This window comes from Musca domestica, unplaced genomic scaffold (assembly GCF_030504385.1).
Source record: "Musca domestica strain aabys unplaced genomic scaffold, Musca_domestica.polishedcontigs.V.1.1 24, whole genome shotgun sequence".
In the NCBI taxonomy this organism is placed as follows: Eukaryota; Metazoa; Arthropoda; class Insecta; order Diptera; family Muscidae; genus Musca; species Musca domestica.
Window position 1 is genome coordinate 10,359,935 of NW_026712272.1, and position 14,697 is coordinate 10,374,631.

Below are 14,697 nucleotides of genomic sequence, written 5' to 3' on the forward strand. Positions count from 1 at the left end.
AACCCTCCTTTTTTCGTTATATGACAGCCAAGCTCTTCAAATTGATGGTTTGCGCTGTACTTAAGGTTGACAATATTTAAGTGGTTGTCACTCGACAATGTGCGTAGGAAGGACCTATGCATTTTTTTCAAGAATAAAACTTTTTCAGCTTCAAAGTTTCGCCAAAATAAAGTGGCGTTGGATGAAAAGTTTGGAACTTTGTTTGAAATTGGATTTTTATTTTTTGGAAGAGTTTAGCTAGCATTTGTTCTATGCCCTTTTAAGGATAAGATAAGGATAGGGAGAGGGAAGAGAGGAGGTAAGGAACATGGAGGCCCTCAGTTTCTTTGTAGAGGCCCGCTGAACCATCAGCTACTTAACCACTCGCTGACTACCTCAGCTCTTCTAGAGGGAGTCGATCTCTTCTAGAGAGAGTTACTGAACGCTCAGCTCTTCTAGAGAGAGTCAATGAGCTCTCAGCTCTTCTAGAGATAGTCACTGAAATCTCAGCCCTTCGAGAGATGGCACTGAACTCTCAGCTCTTCTACGGAGAGTCGCTGACCCTTAAGCTTCTCTTCATAGGTTTGCTGACCCCTCATTTCGTCTGGTCCCAGAGGCTCACTGACCACTCATCTACTCTACAGTGGCTCGCAGATACCTCAGCTACAGACCTCTACTCTACACTGACTCGCTGAAACCTAATCTTCTTTACAGAGAATCGCTGGCCTCTAAACCTCTTCTACAGAGATTCCCTTACCTATTCAGCTTGTCTAGAGACTCGCTCATTCAATTCGAATCCGGAGTAGGGACTCAGTGACAACTTAGATTTTCTGTGGAGGCTCGCTGACCTCTCAGCTTCTTTACAGGGACTCGATGACCCCTCAGCCCCTCTACATAGACTCGCTGACCTGCCAGGTCCTCAGCAGAGACTCGGTGACCTCTCAGCTCCTCTACAGAGTTTCGCTGTGCCATTAGCTACTTTACAAAGACTGGCTGACCATCTCAGCTCTTCTAGAGGGAGCGTTGCTGTACTCTCAGCTTTCCTAGAGACAGTCACTGAATTCACAGGTCTTCTAGAGAGAGTCGCAGACCTCTCAGCTTCGTTAGAGTGAGTCGCTGAACTCTCAGGTCTTCTGACCGCCTCAGCTTTTCTAGACAGATTCGCTTAAGTTTCAGTTTCTTTACAGATGTTCGTGGTCTGCTCATCTTGTCTATAGAGACTTGTTGGACCCAGAAGCTCGATGACGCCTCAGCTCTTCTGCAGATTTTCGTTTACCTATTCAACTTCTCTAGAGACTCGCTTATTCCTTTCAGATCCGGTGTAGGGACTCACTGACTGCTCTAGATAGACTTGGTGAAGGTTCGTCAAACCGTTAGCTTGCCTATTGAGACTCGATGACCTTTTATCTCGCCTATAGAGCAACGCTGAGCCTTCAGCTCGCCTGTAGAGCCACGCTGACCTTTCACCTCGCCTACAGAGCCACGCCGATTCTTCAGCTTACCTATAGTGCCACGCTGAGCCTTCAGCTCGCCTATAGAGCCACGCTGAGCCTTCAGCTCGCCTATAGAGACACTCTGAGCCTTCAGCTCACCTATAGAGACTCGCTGACGCCTTCAGCTCGCCTATAGAGCCACGTTGACCCTTTAGCTCGTCTATGGAGCCACGCTGAGCCTTCAGCTCGCCTATAGAGACACGCTGATCCTTCAGATCGTCTATAGAGCCACGCTGAGCCTTCAGCTCGCCCACAGAGCCACGCTGAGCCTTCAGCTCGCCTATAGACCATCGCTGAGCCTTCAGCTCGCCTATAGACTATCGCTGAGCCTTCAGCTTGCCTATAGAGCCACGCTGACCTTTCACCTCGCCTACAGAGCCACGCTGACCCTTCAGCTTTTTAATAGAGAGTCGCTTAGCCCTTAACACCGTTGCAGGGACTCATTGACCCACTCAGCTCCTCTACAGAGCTTCGCTGATCCTTCATCTCTTCTACAGGGACTCGCTGAATTCTCAGCTTTTCTATTGCTGACCCTTTCAGCTGCTCTGTAGAGATTTGCTACTTCTTCAGCTCTTTTACAGAGCTTCGCTGGCCCCTTAGCTCTTCTACAAAGACACGCTGATCCCACAGCTCTTCTACAGAGCTTCGCTGACCCCTCAGCTCTTTAACAGAGCTTCGCTGGTCCTTTGGCTCTTCTACAAAGACTCACAGGCCCCTCAGCTCTCCCACAGAGACTTTTGACCCTTCAGTTCCTCTGGAGAGACCCGATGACCAAGCTGGTTTCTCCACATAAACGGGCTGAGCTACTTAGCTCATCTACAAAGCTTCGTTGACCCATCACCACCTTTACAGAGACTCCAGCTTCTCTACAGAAACTCACTGAATCCATCATCCTCTTGTATAGACTTGTAGACCCTTAAGCTTTTTTGTAGAGGCTTGTTGAACCTTCTGCTTCTATCTGACCATTAGCTAATCTCTATAACTCTTCAGCTAGTCAATAGGAACTTTGGCTTTATTATAACCGTTCCCTGGGCTTCAGCTCTACATTCCGAAAGTCTGCTCATATATTCTGAATCCCAGGGAGTCTACCGATGACAGCAAGCTTTTCTTTCCCCTTAAAATAAAATTTGTGTTCTGTTCTTCCCGCTTACCCTGTGGTGATTTCTCCTCTTCCAATTTACCCAAATAGAAAGGACCTTGGCGGGTGCTGATCTCATGGACAATGATGGCAAAGGAATAGACATCACCCTTCTGAGTACCCTCCGGGGGGCGGTCATGTTCCATTTTTAATAATTCAGGAGCGGTCCACAAAAGTTCTACAAAAACAAAAAAAAATATATTTTAGATCCTCCTCAAAAATATACCCTCTTTTGAGATACTCACTGCTCCAATACGAATGACTATTGCAATTCTCCACATCGTTGTCCTTATCCGCGTTGCTACGGCGCAGTGTGTGCAAACCAAAATCACAGATTTTCAGGACAAATCGAGAATCCACCACACAATTCGAGGATTTCAAATTCCCATGAGCCTTGATGTCGGAATTATGAAGGAATTGCATACCCCTCACAATGTCGTGCATTAGCGACAGCTTAAACATCCAGTCCAGCTGGAATTGTTCATTTTCCAAGATGTCCTGCAGTGAACCCTTTGGACAGTATTCTGTCAGTATGAAACTTTTGGCCGGATCCAAACAGGCGCCGAAAAATTTCACCAAGTGGTCATGTTGTAAATCTTTCATTCGCTTCAGCTCCAACATCAGAGATCTGTTGAGGGTAATGTTACGTTCATCTATCGATTTGATGGCCACCTTACAGCCACGAAATAGTCCGACGGGTATGAAGATTTGACGATCACCACTGAGGGAGCCCATATCATCGGACATTAGGGTCATTTGGGAGCTATGCTTGACCAGCGAGTGTAGAGAACCACGGAAGCAACGTCCAGCGGAATTGTGGAAGATGACATCGTCGATATTCACTTTCCAGGCCATGGAATTGATTTCAGCCTCTGATTTGTAGTGGCGATAACCGAAAAAGAAACACACACTCATTATGATCACCACCACACCCAGGACCAGGGAGAGTATGGCATAGCCTGGCAGAGCTGTAAAGGAGAATTCGACTTTTATAAAACTTCCTTTTCGAAATTCGTTTCCAAATACTCACAATTATCCGGACACAGTGACCCATCGTAACCACACACCGGCCTATCCAACGGTGGATCCAAACGATTCCCGGCCCAATGGATGGTCTTGCCCGGAACATATTCCAATTTGTTGTGCTGGAAATGGGCCACAATTTCAAAACGTCCCGTTGTTGGATTCATATCCAGCAACGAATACGCCGATATCCTATCTCCATTGGCATCAATGGTCACATTACCCGTTATTCCCATAAAGCTGCGATTCCACATTCTCCTCACCATATCCGTACCATTGAGGGGACGTGTTAAGACTGTCGGATCTTCACGTATGCTGTCATTCAGTGCGTTCGCATACAGCAGGACACCATCGAAAAAGGATGTAACGAACACCGATATCGGTTCGTTGTCATGGAACGTGTAATTGTATTTGGCCTCAGCAATGGCTTTAATCTGGAAAAATGGAAAACCAAACAAAGAACGGAGGTGGAAAATAAGTGACAGGAGGTGGTAAAGTAACGTCAAGGACATAAAGGATGTTCTGAGTGAGAATGTGTGTTTCTGTCTCTTCAACAATTACTTCTTTGTGATGGTGCATTAAGGCGGTTACATTCGCCGTGTCATGTTCATGTGTGCGGAATTGTTATGGCATGGAAGCTATGTGACAATGCATATTCCACATAGATGCTGTGGTATAACGAGGAAGGGTGGGGAATTCTAAGAGAATTTTAATTGGATCCAAAGGGGAAAAATTAAGCCAAAACAGAAGTTCAGAAAAAGGTTGGGGAGCTGAAGAGTCAACGAAGTTCTACAGAGGGTCAGCGATTTTCTGCAGAAGAGGTAATCCGTTAGCGAATCTCTACGCGTGAGCTGAAGGCCTACGGAAAAAAAGAATTAAGGGGCCAGTAAGTTTTCACAGAGGAGATGAGGGTTCAGCGAGCATCCCTAAAGCTCATGAGGGGTCAGCGAGCATCTCTAGAGGAGCTGTGGCGTTAGCGAACTTCCATAAAGAAACCGTGGCGTCCGCCAGTCTCTATATAAGACATGAGGGTCAGCGAACCTTTATAAAGAAGCTGAGGGGGTCAGCGAGTCTCAGTAAAAAGTTGAGGGGTCAGCGACCCTTTGTAGAAAAGCTGAGGCGTCATCGAGGCTTTTTAGAGGAGCTGAGGGATCAGCGATTTTCCGTAATGAAGCTGAGGGATCAGCGATTTTCCGTAATGGAGCTGAGGGACCGGCGATTTTCCGTAATGGAGCTGAGGGATCAGCGAGTCTCCGTAGAGGAGCTGAGGGATCAGCGAGTCTCCGTGGAGGAGCTGAGGGATCAGCGAGTCTCCGTAGAGGAGCTGAGGGATCAGCGAGTCTCCGTAGAGGAGTTGAGGGATCAGCGAGTCTCCGTAGAGGAGCTGAGGGATCAGCGAGTCTCCGTAGAGGAGCTGAGGGATCAGTGAGTCTCCGTAGAGGAGCTGAGGGATCAGTGAGTCTCCGTAGAGGAGCTGAGGGATCAGCTAGATTCCCTAGAGGAGCTGAGGGATCAGTGAGTCTCCGTAGAGGAGCTGAGGAGTCAACGAGTCTCTGTAGAGGAGCTGAGGGATCAGCGATTCTCTGTAGAGGAGCTGAGGGATCAGCGATTCTCTGTACAGGAGCTGAGAGATCAGCGATTCTCTGTAGAGGAGTTGGTGGCTCAGCGAGACTCCACAGAGGAGCAGGTGGCACAGCCAGCCTTCACAGAGGAGCTGGAGACTCGGCGAGCCACGGCAGAATAGCTGGTTGCCCAGTGAGGTTTTACCTTCACAGAAGATCTAGTGGTCCAGCAACCATTCACAGAGGAGACGGTGTCCAACAATACTTCACAGAGGAGCGGATAACCCAGAACTGGTGGGACAGCGAACCATTACGGATAAGGCGAGCTTTTACAGAGGTGCTAGTAGACCAGCAAATCTTCAAAGAAGAGCTTATGGAGGAGGAAGGAGCCTTCCGAACCTTCATTGATGAACTGGTGTCCCAAAGAGCCTTTACACAAGAACTGGTGGCCTATAGAGCCTTCACATAAAAACTTGTGAGACTGTGCGTTTTTACAGAGGAGCTGATGGGTCCATGAACCTTTACAGAGGATCTGGTGAATCACAGAGCTTTCACAGAGCAGCTACTAGTTCAGCGATCCTTCACAGAGGAGTTGGTGGCCCAGTGAGTTTTTACAGAAGAGTCAGTGGAAATTAAAAGAGGAGCTGATGGCTCAGAGGAACTGGCCGGAGAGTCTCTATCGGCGAGCTGAAGCGTCAGCGAGTCTCTATAGGCGAGCTGAAGGATCAGCAATGATATCTAGGCGAACTGAGGCGTCAGCGAGTCCCTATAGGCGAGCTGAAGCCTCAGCAAGTCTCTATAGGCGAGCTGAAGCCTCAGCAAGTCTCCATAGGCGAGCTGAAGCCTCAGCAAGTCTTTATAGGCGAGCTGAAGGCGTCAGCAAGTCCTTATAGGCGAGCTGAAGGCGTCAGCAAGTCTCTATAGGCGAGCTGAAGACGTCAGCAAGTCTCTATAGGCGAGCCGAAGGCTCACCGATGGTCTATAGGCGAGCTGAAGGCTCACCGATGGTCTATAGGCGAACTGAAGGCTCACCGATGGTCTATAGGCGAGCTGAAGGCTCACCGATGGTCTATAGGCGAGCTGAAGGCTCACCGATGGTCTCTAGACGAGCTGAACGCTCAGCGATGGTCAATAGGCGAGCTGAAGGCTCAGCGATGGTCTATAGAGTGTTTATAGTGGAGGATCTGAGTAGTTCCGCGACACTCTGTGGAGGATCTGAGTTGTTCAGCGAGCTTCTGTGGCATAATTGAATCTCCGTAGAGGAGTTGTGGCATCAGCGAGCCTCTACAAAAGAGCTGAGGAGTCAGCTAGAATCCATAGAGAACCTGAGTGATCAGCGAGTGTCTGTGGAGGTGATGAGAGGTAAGCGAGTCTCTATATTAAAACTGACGGCTCCGAGAACCTCTCTAGAGTAGTTGAGGGGTTAGCGTGTCTCTCTAGTGGATATGACGGCTCCAAGAACCTTTCTAGAATAGTTGAGTAGTCAGCGAGTCTCTGTAGAAGTGGTAAGGGGTCAGCAAGCCTCTGTGAAGAAGCTAAAAGGTTAGTGTTTTACCTAAAAACCATCAGGCGAAATATATTTCCCCTTTTTTTCCTCCCGCTTTCGTTGCTTGCTCTTCCTTCGTAATTTTTTTTTTTAATTTTCCACGGAAAAGCGTAAAAACAGAATTAAGAGGAAAAAAAGCGGAATATCATAAATTGAAAATCCGACTGAGTGAGTGAGTGCCGGAGAACAATGTAACCGAATATGAATTTCGTTTATGCGATTTTTACACCTACAGAGGGGGAACATTTTTGCTTAACAAGACTGTGCTATTCTCTGACGCCCACTCACCCTTCCTCCCTCCTTTAATGAATGCACAATTTCGTGAATGAATGAATTCATGATTTCAGCAAGTGAAACAAACAGAAAAATATTCCGAAGTGTGAAAACTTTTAATGAAGGTGAAAATTGTTCTGGGAAGTGTTGGCAGAAAGAAAAAATGTAGCAGATCGACAGGATTTTCTTTTACATAATAATCATGGGTGAGGGGAGAGGAAGAATTGTGGATGGCATTCCAACTATAATTTCCATATTAATAATTTTTATATGGAAATTGCAGGAGGGTAGAGAATGACAAATGAGGTGGGAGAAAAATGTGGGAAAGGGAAAACAGAAGGGTGTTTGTGGCCCACAAATAGGGAGGGAAAAGAGCTATTAATAGGGGAACGGAGGAACGCGTTTCTAAGGCCAGGGACTTGAATTTATAAACGTCCAGAAGTGAGTCCTTAAAAATGCCTAAAAGAGGACCTCATTATAGTCTTAAGGGCCCAGCAGAGGGGGGGGTTGATAGACGATTTTAGATAGTCCTCATAGACTACCAAAATTAAATCCTTATACATGTGCGGAGCTTGGGGTTCTCCTTTAAAATTTGCAATAAAAACATTCTGACATTCAAACACTCCCCACTTTTGCGAAATTCCCACCAGTCACCAACTTTTTTGCCCCCCTCCCAATTTCCCACAACCCTTCAGAGAAGAGCAGCAGCAAAACAACTTTCCCATAAAGAACCCGCCACAGCGAAAAAAAAAGTTCCAAGCAAACTTTGTTCAAACTTTTTATTTGTTTAACTCGATTTTCTTGCGTTTTCATCTCCACCAACCACCATCCACCTCTCTCTAACTCTCTCCCTCCCGTCCCAAAGTTTGTCCCTGAATCCTGGATGGATGCAGTTTTAATGCGAAGAATAACATACCGACATTATTTAATTTGTCTCTGCTCCATTAACATGACTAGACGAGGATTTATAGAATATTGCGTAAAGGAAGATAAAAGGATAAACAATGTTAAAGGACATGCAGAACAAACCCAAAAAACCTGAGAGCTCATAAAATTTAAGCAAAAGTTAGCGAATTTATAGCATTTTCGAGGCACCATCTGCCTCGAAAATTGCAATGTTCTTGTTTGGAGTCCTGGGTCATAGTTCATTGCAGGTACATAAATCAAGACATTAAAAAAAGCTTAGGGTTTTTTTCGTTCCAAGGGATGAATGAAAAGGAGTTTTCTTGTTGGGACAGGATGTCTCAGCTGGTGTGGCAGGAAGGTTTCGTACATGAAATGAAGACACAGGGAGTGTTCGAAGAGGAGTTGGTGGGCCGAGGATGCCTCATAAACTTCCTGATGAACAAAGGAATTTTAAGGGAAGAGCTGGTGGTGCAAGGAGTTTGGAGAAGTGAGTTGCTGTCTCAGAGAGTCTTCGTAGCAGCCGGTGGGTCTGCGACTTTCATAGAACAGCTAGTGGTCCAGCGATCTTTCACAGAGGAGTTGGTTGTCCAGTGAGCCTTTACTGAGGAGTTGGTGGCGTAGCGAACCTTAACAGAGGAGCTGAGGGCACATAGGGTCTTCGCAGAGAAGATGGTGGAACAGGGAGGCTTCACTGAGGAGCCAGTGGCTCAGCGAGACTTCACAAACGAACTGGTGAACCAGGGAGCGTTCACAGAGCAGATAGTAGCCCAGTTATTGGTGAACCTTCAGTTGGAGTGGGTCAGTGAGTCTTCACAGAGGAGCTGGGGATTCAACAAGATATCACAGAGGAGCAGTGAGTTTTCACAGAAGAGCAGTAAGTTTTCACAGAGGAGTTGGTGGCACAGCGAGCCTTCACAGAGGAGCATGTGGCACATCCAGCCTTCACAGAGGAGCTGAGACTCGGCGAGCCATAGCAGAGGAGCAGATTGACCAGTAAGTTTTTCCCTACCTAGTGGACCAGCAATCATTCAAAGGGAAGACGGTGTCCAACAATACTTTACAGATCTGGTGGGACAGCGAGCCATTACGGAGAAGCTGGTGGTCTTCACAATGGAGCTGGCACAGCGAGTTTTCACAGAAATGGCCCAGCAAATCTTCGAAGAAGATTTTTTGACCCTCCGAACCTTCACAGAGAAACGGATATACAAAAGAGCCTTTACAAAAGAACTGGTGGCCCAGAGAGCCGTCACGTAACACAAGGAGGACCCAGCGATCCTGGCAGTGATTTTTCACAGAGGAGCCAGTGGGAAAGCGAGCTATCACAGATGAACTGGGGGCTCAGCGAATATTAAAAGAGGAGCTGAGGGCTCAGCGAGACTACACAGAGGAACTGGTGGGTCAATGAAAGTTCTCAGATGAGTTGGTGGCTCAACGAGCTTTATAAGAGGAGCTGATGGTCCAGTGATCCTTCACAGAGGGGTTAGAACTCCAGCGATCATTCATAGATCAGCTAGGGATTCAACGAGTCTATGCAGCGGAGCTGGTGGTTCAGTGAGCCTTCACAGAGAACTGGTGGACCAGTTACTCTACACAGAGGAGTTGGTGGTTCAGCGAGACTACACATAGGAACTTATCGGCGAGCTAAAGCGTAGGCGAGTCTCTATAGTCAAGCTTAAGCCTCGGCGAGTCTCTATAGAAGAGCTGAAGCGTCGGTGAGCCTCTTTAGGCGAGCTGAAGCGTCAGCGGGTCTCTATAGGCGACTGAAGCGTCAGCGGGTCTCTATAGGCGAGCTGAAGCGTCAGCGGGTCTCTATAGGCGAGCTGAAGCGTCAGCGGGTCTCTATAGGATAGCTGAAGCGTCAGCGGGTCTCTATAGGCGAGCTGAAGCGTCAGCGGGTCTCTATAGGAGAGCTGAAGCGTCGGTGAGCCTCTTTAGGCGAGCTGAAGCGTCGGCCAGTCTTAGTAGTAAAGCTGAGGCCACAGCGATTTTTTTCTAGAGTAGTTGACGGGTCAGCGAGTCTCTGTAGAGGAGCTGAAACGTCGACGAGTCTCTATAGGCGAGCTGAAGCGTTGGTAAGTCTTTATAGGCGAAATGAAGCGTCAGCGGGTCTCTATAGGCGAGCTGAAGCGTCAGCGGGTCTCTATAGGCGATCTGAAGCGTCAGCGGGTCTCTATTGGCGAGCTGAAGCTTCAGCGGGTCTCGATAGGCGAGCTGAAGCGTCAGCGGGTCTCTATAGGCGATCTGAAGCGTCAGCGGGTCTCTATTGGCGAGCTGAAGCTTCAGCGGGTCTCTATAGGCGAGCTGAAGCGTCAGCGGGTCTCTATAGGCGACTGAAGCGTCAGGCGAGCTGAAGCGTCGGCGAGTGTCGGTAGAGAGGCTGAATTTTTGAGAGAGCCTCTTTGGCGAATCTGAGTGGTTCAGAGAAACTCTGTAGAGGAGCTGTAGCATCATCGAGTCTCTGTAGAAGAGCTGATGTGTCAAAGCGTATCTGTTAAGGAACTGTGGCGTCAGTGAGTCTCAGTACAGGATTTGAGGCCCCAGCGAACCTTTCTAGAGGAGTTGATGAGTCAGTGAGCCTTTGTAGAGGAGCTGAGTGGTCAGTGAGCCTTCGTAAAGAACATAAGGGATCAGCAAGTCTCTGTAGAGAAGCTGAGGGATCAGCGAGTCTCAGCAGAGGGTTTGTGGCGGTAGCGAGTCTCTGTAGAGGGGCTGGAGATAGACAACCTGGTCCTCGGTCTATGGAGATAGACAACCTGACCCATCCGTCAGCCAGCTCGCCTTTAGAAATAGACTCCCTGGCCCATGAGTCTGCCAGCTCGTCTATGGAGATAGGCTCCCTGGCCCATGTGTCAGCCAGCTCGTCTATGGAGAAGACTCCCTGGCCTATGTGTCAGTCTACTCGTCTATTGAGATAGCTAAACTGGCCCGCCAGCCAGCGCGTCTATGGAGATAGACTCCTTGGCCCATGTGTCAGGCAGCTCGTGTATGGAGATAGACAACATGGCCCATCGGCCAAGCTCGTCTATGGGGATAGATAAACTGGTCCGCCAGCCAGTTCGTCTATGGAGATAGCCAACATGGCCCATCGGCCAGCCAGCTCGTCTATTGAGATAGACAACATGGCCCATCGTTCAGCTCGTCTATAGCGATAGATAAACTGACCCGCCAGCCAGCTCTTCTATGGAGATAGACTCCCTGGCGCATGTGTCAGCCAGCACGTCTATGGAGATAGACTTCCTGGTCCATATGTCAGCCAACTCGTATATGGAGATAGACAGCCTGTCCCATTGGCCAGCTCATCTATGGAGAGTTATTTATGGCTGACAAGCCAGGTTAGCTATTCATAGACTAACATGATGGCGCCCAAGCATTCCTGGGCGAATAGAGAATCCCGGCCTCTTCATCCAGCAATGGATATAGATTGCTTAGGAGCCATTTATTTATTTACGAGATATTTGATAGCTCTAATTTGGAAAATAGTCTCCCTTGGGTGCCAGTAAGCCCTTCTAACGAATATTCTCTTGCCCTAATGTGGAGTAGTATCAATGGACCTCTATATCATCAAAATTGATGCGTTGACTCTTCTGATCTTCCATATACACCCTATATCACCTGGCTAATTAAAACTTCCTATTTAGCCTCAATTTAGATTTTTTTGTAAACTATTTATTCCCAACCAAATGACAAGAAGACTGCTAGTCTTTTTTTTATATTTTTTGCTGTCGGCCACCCTTAAAAACTTAAATTCCAAATGGTGCTGAAGTATTGGCATCTGACGTTGATGTATGTCTGTCGGTACGTCTGTCTGTTGGCCACTTGTCCTCCATTCTTGTTGTTTAAACAATTGTTTTTCATATTTTTTTCGGGTTAATGCTGAGGCTGTTGTTATGTCACGTTTTTTTTTTTGGCTCATCTTCTGGTTATTGTTTATTTGCAATTCTAAGATTTCGTTGAAAATTTTACTTTAATTTTGTTTTTTTGTTTTGTTTTAGTTTTTGTTTATTTATACGCATTGATTTGTGTGAGTTGTGTAGGGAGAAGAGCTGATGGATGAGAAGGGTGGAGTGCTTACCTTATCCGAAACTTTGGTATATTCCTCATCATCCGGTTGCTTGGGTGTTACCGTCAACATGGCTGTATAGGCCTTGCGGGCACGTTCATTGTTTTCGACCGTATCGTTTTTATCATACCATGGCTTGGATGTTAAATCGGGGGATCTGAAAAGAGGGAGAGAGAGAGAAAATTTTGAATTATTGAGGCATAGAAATAAACTTTTTTTTATAAAAAAAATTTATAAAAAAATTTAGTTTGTTTTTAATTTTCACCTAATAACAATTAGTTAGTTGTCGTGTATTAATTGCAATAATTAATTTTATTGTTGTAGCTGCTGCTGCTGTGCTGTTGTTGTTGTTGATGTTTGCCATTAAAACATTTTAGTATTGCTACTAAGTTGCAGGGTCTTGGTGATGACATTTAACATGTAATTAAATCATTTTTTATTTTTCAACAACAAAAGTGGTGTTGTTGTTGTTGCTGTGACATGACTTTCTGAGTCAGAAATTCTCAAAATCGTGTTGGATAGAAATTTCGATATGTAAAGGCGATTATGAGCTTTGGAACTGTTAAACTCCAATTCAGAAAGTATTCAAAAGAATTTTGTCACATTGCCCGTTAACCTCAAATTCCCTAGATTATTTTTATACCCTCCACCATAGGTGAGCTGAAGCATCGGCGAGGGGTCTATAGGCGAGCTGAAGGCATCGAGTCTCTATAGGCGAGCCGAAGGCATCGGCGAGTCTCTATAGGCGAGCCGAAGGCGTCGGCGAGTCTCTATAGGCGAGCTGAAGCATCGGCGAGTCACCATAGGCGAGCTGAAGCATCGGCGAGTCACCATAGGCGAGCTGAAACATCGGCGAGTCACCATAGGCGGGCTGATGGCATCGGCGAGTCTCTATAGGCGAGCTGAAGGCATCGGCGAGTCTCTCTAGGCAAGCTGAAGGCATCGGCGAGTCTCTCTAGGCGAGCTGAAGCATCGGCGAGGGGTCTATTGGTGAGCTGAAGCATCGGCGAGGGGTCTATAGGCGAGCTGAAGCATCGGCGAGGGGTCTATAGGCGAGCTGAAGCATCGGCGAGGGGTCTATGGGCGAGCTGAAGCATCGGCGAGGGGTCTATAGGCAAGCTGAAGCATCGGCGAGGGGTCTATAGGCGAGCTGAAGCATCGGCGAGGGGTCTATAGGCGAGCTGAAGCATCGGCGAGTCTCTATAGGCGAACTGAAGGCGTCAGCGAGTCTCTATGGGCGAGCTGAAGGCGTCAGCGAGTCTCTATAGGCGAGCTGAAGGCATCGGCGAGTCTCTATAGGCGAGCTGAAGGCATCGGCGAGTCTCTATAGGCGAGCTGAAGTATAGTATGGAGGGTATATTAAGTTTGTCATTCCGTTTGTAACACCTCTAAATATACATTTTAGATCCCACAAAGTATATATATTCTTAATCAGCATAAAATTGTATGTCGATTTAGCGATGTTCGCCCGTCTATCCGTCTGTGGAAATCACTCTAGTTTCCGAACGAAATGAGGTAGGTTAATAAAATTTTACTCAAATTTGTATTATGTCTGCAGGACTTTTGGTATATCTTCGTATAGCCCCATATAACGATACCTCCCTATATTTGGTATTTTGATGATTTTAGCGACATTAATTACCGGAATTGTTTCAATTTTGGTATTTGAAGTTCATAATAGGTAATACAGCCTATGACAGAAAATTATCTGTGCAGGTCCACGTCTTCGTATAGCCCCCATTTAACGGTACCTCCCGATTTTAGGTATTTTGATGATTTTAGCTACATTATTCGACGGAATCGCTTCAAATTTGGTATTTGAAGTTCGTAACGGATGCTACAGCCTATGACAGAAAATTGTCTGTGCAAATCCACGTCTTCATATAGCCCCAATGTAACGGGGTGTACCGTTTTTATTCGGAATTTGTTGGTGATTTTAGCTATATTATTTACCGAATTTTTTTATTCAAGTTTCGCATTTGAATATTGTAATGGCTTATGATAAAAGTTGCCTATGCAGGTCCACTTCGTCGTATAGACCCTAATATAACGACTACATTTGGTATTTTTAGGATCATAACAGAATTTTCAACGGATTTTATTTATTTATTTTTTTTTTTTTTGAAAATTGCCAAAATCATTCGAAATGGTGGAGGGTATTCAAAGTTCGGCCCGGCCGAACTTACTGCCTTTTTATTTGTTTTCAAAGAAAAATTGCCTAAATACCCCTTGAATACCTTGATTTTCAACATCACATATTTTGTTCAGTTTCAATTTTGGCACCTTTACATTTCAGATCTTTTTTTTTTGTTTTTCTCTGGCATTGAAAATACTTTCACTTTTTTTCAACGACACCGCTCATCCTTTAATTTGGCATTTTCTCAATTTGTCCATTTCGAGCTGAATGAATGATATGTTACATACGTATGTACATACATATGTCTATCGGTGTGTATGTCTGTGTGTGTATTCAAACGAACTGTTGAATTACTAAAATTAAATTGTAAACAAATAAATTTTCACTGTAAATCTTTTTTCTTTCTCTCAACTAATTATAAACATTGTAGCAGTGCACGTTCTCCTATAGAGAACATCCAATCCCTCCCCACTGCCCTTCAATTGAATTCGAAAACATTTAAATGCCCTTTTTATTGCGGTAATTAGGTTCGAATGGTAATTAAAAAAAAATTCATCCAACTTGAAATTTTATTAGAGAT

General features: G+C 46.1%; 1 protein-coding gene across 4 annotated transcripts in view; it reads right to left on the minus strand.

Moving 5' to 3' along the window:
- The window catches only part of LOC101890508 (atrial natriuretic peptide receptor 1), a 292,597-nt gene that overhangs the window by 16,521 nt on the left and 261,379 nt on the right, over window positions 1-14,697 (minus strand). For all 4 annotated transcript variants that reach the window (XM_059123411.1, XM_059123408.1, XM_059123409.1 and 1 more), the window contains 4 exons: window positions 11,993-12,137; window positions 3,641-4,067; window positions 2,856-3,578; window positions 2,624-2,788 (listed from right to left, as the gene is read on the minus strand). In XM_059123411.1, the coding sequence (XP_058979394.1) occupies window positions 2,624-2,788; window positions 2,856-3,578; window positions 3,641-4,067; window positions 11,993-12,137 (1,460 nt within the window). The remainder of the gene's footprint in view (window positions 1-2,623; window positions 2,789-2,855; window positions 3,579-3,640; window positions 4,068-11,992; window positions 12,138-14,697) is intronic.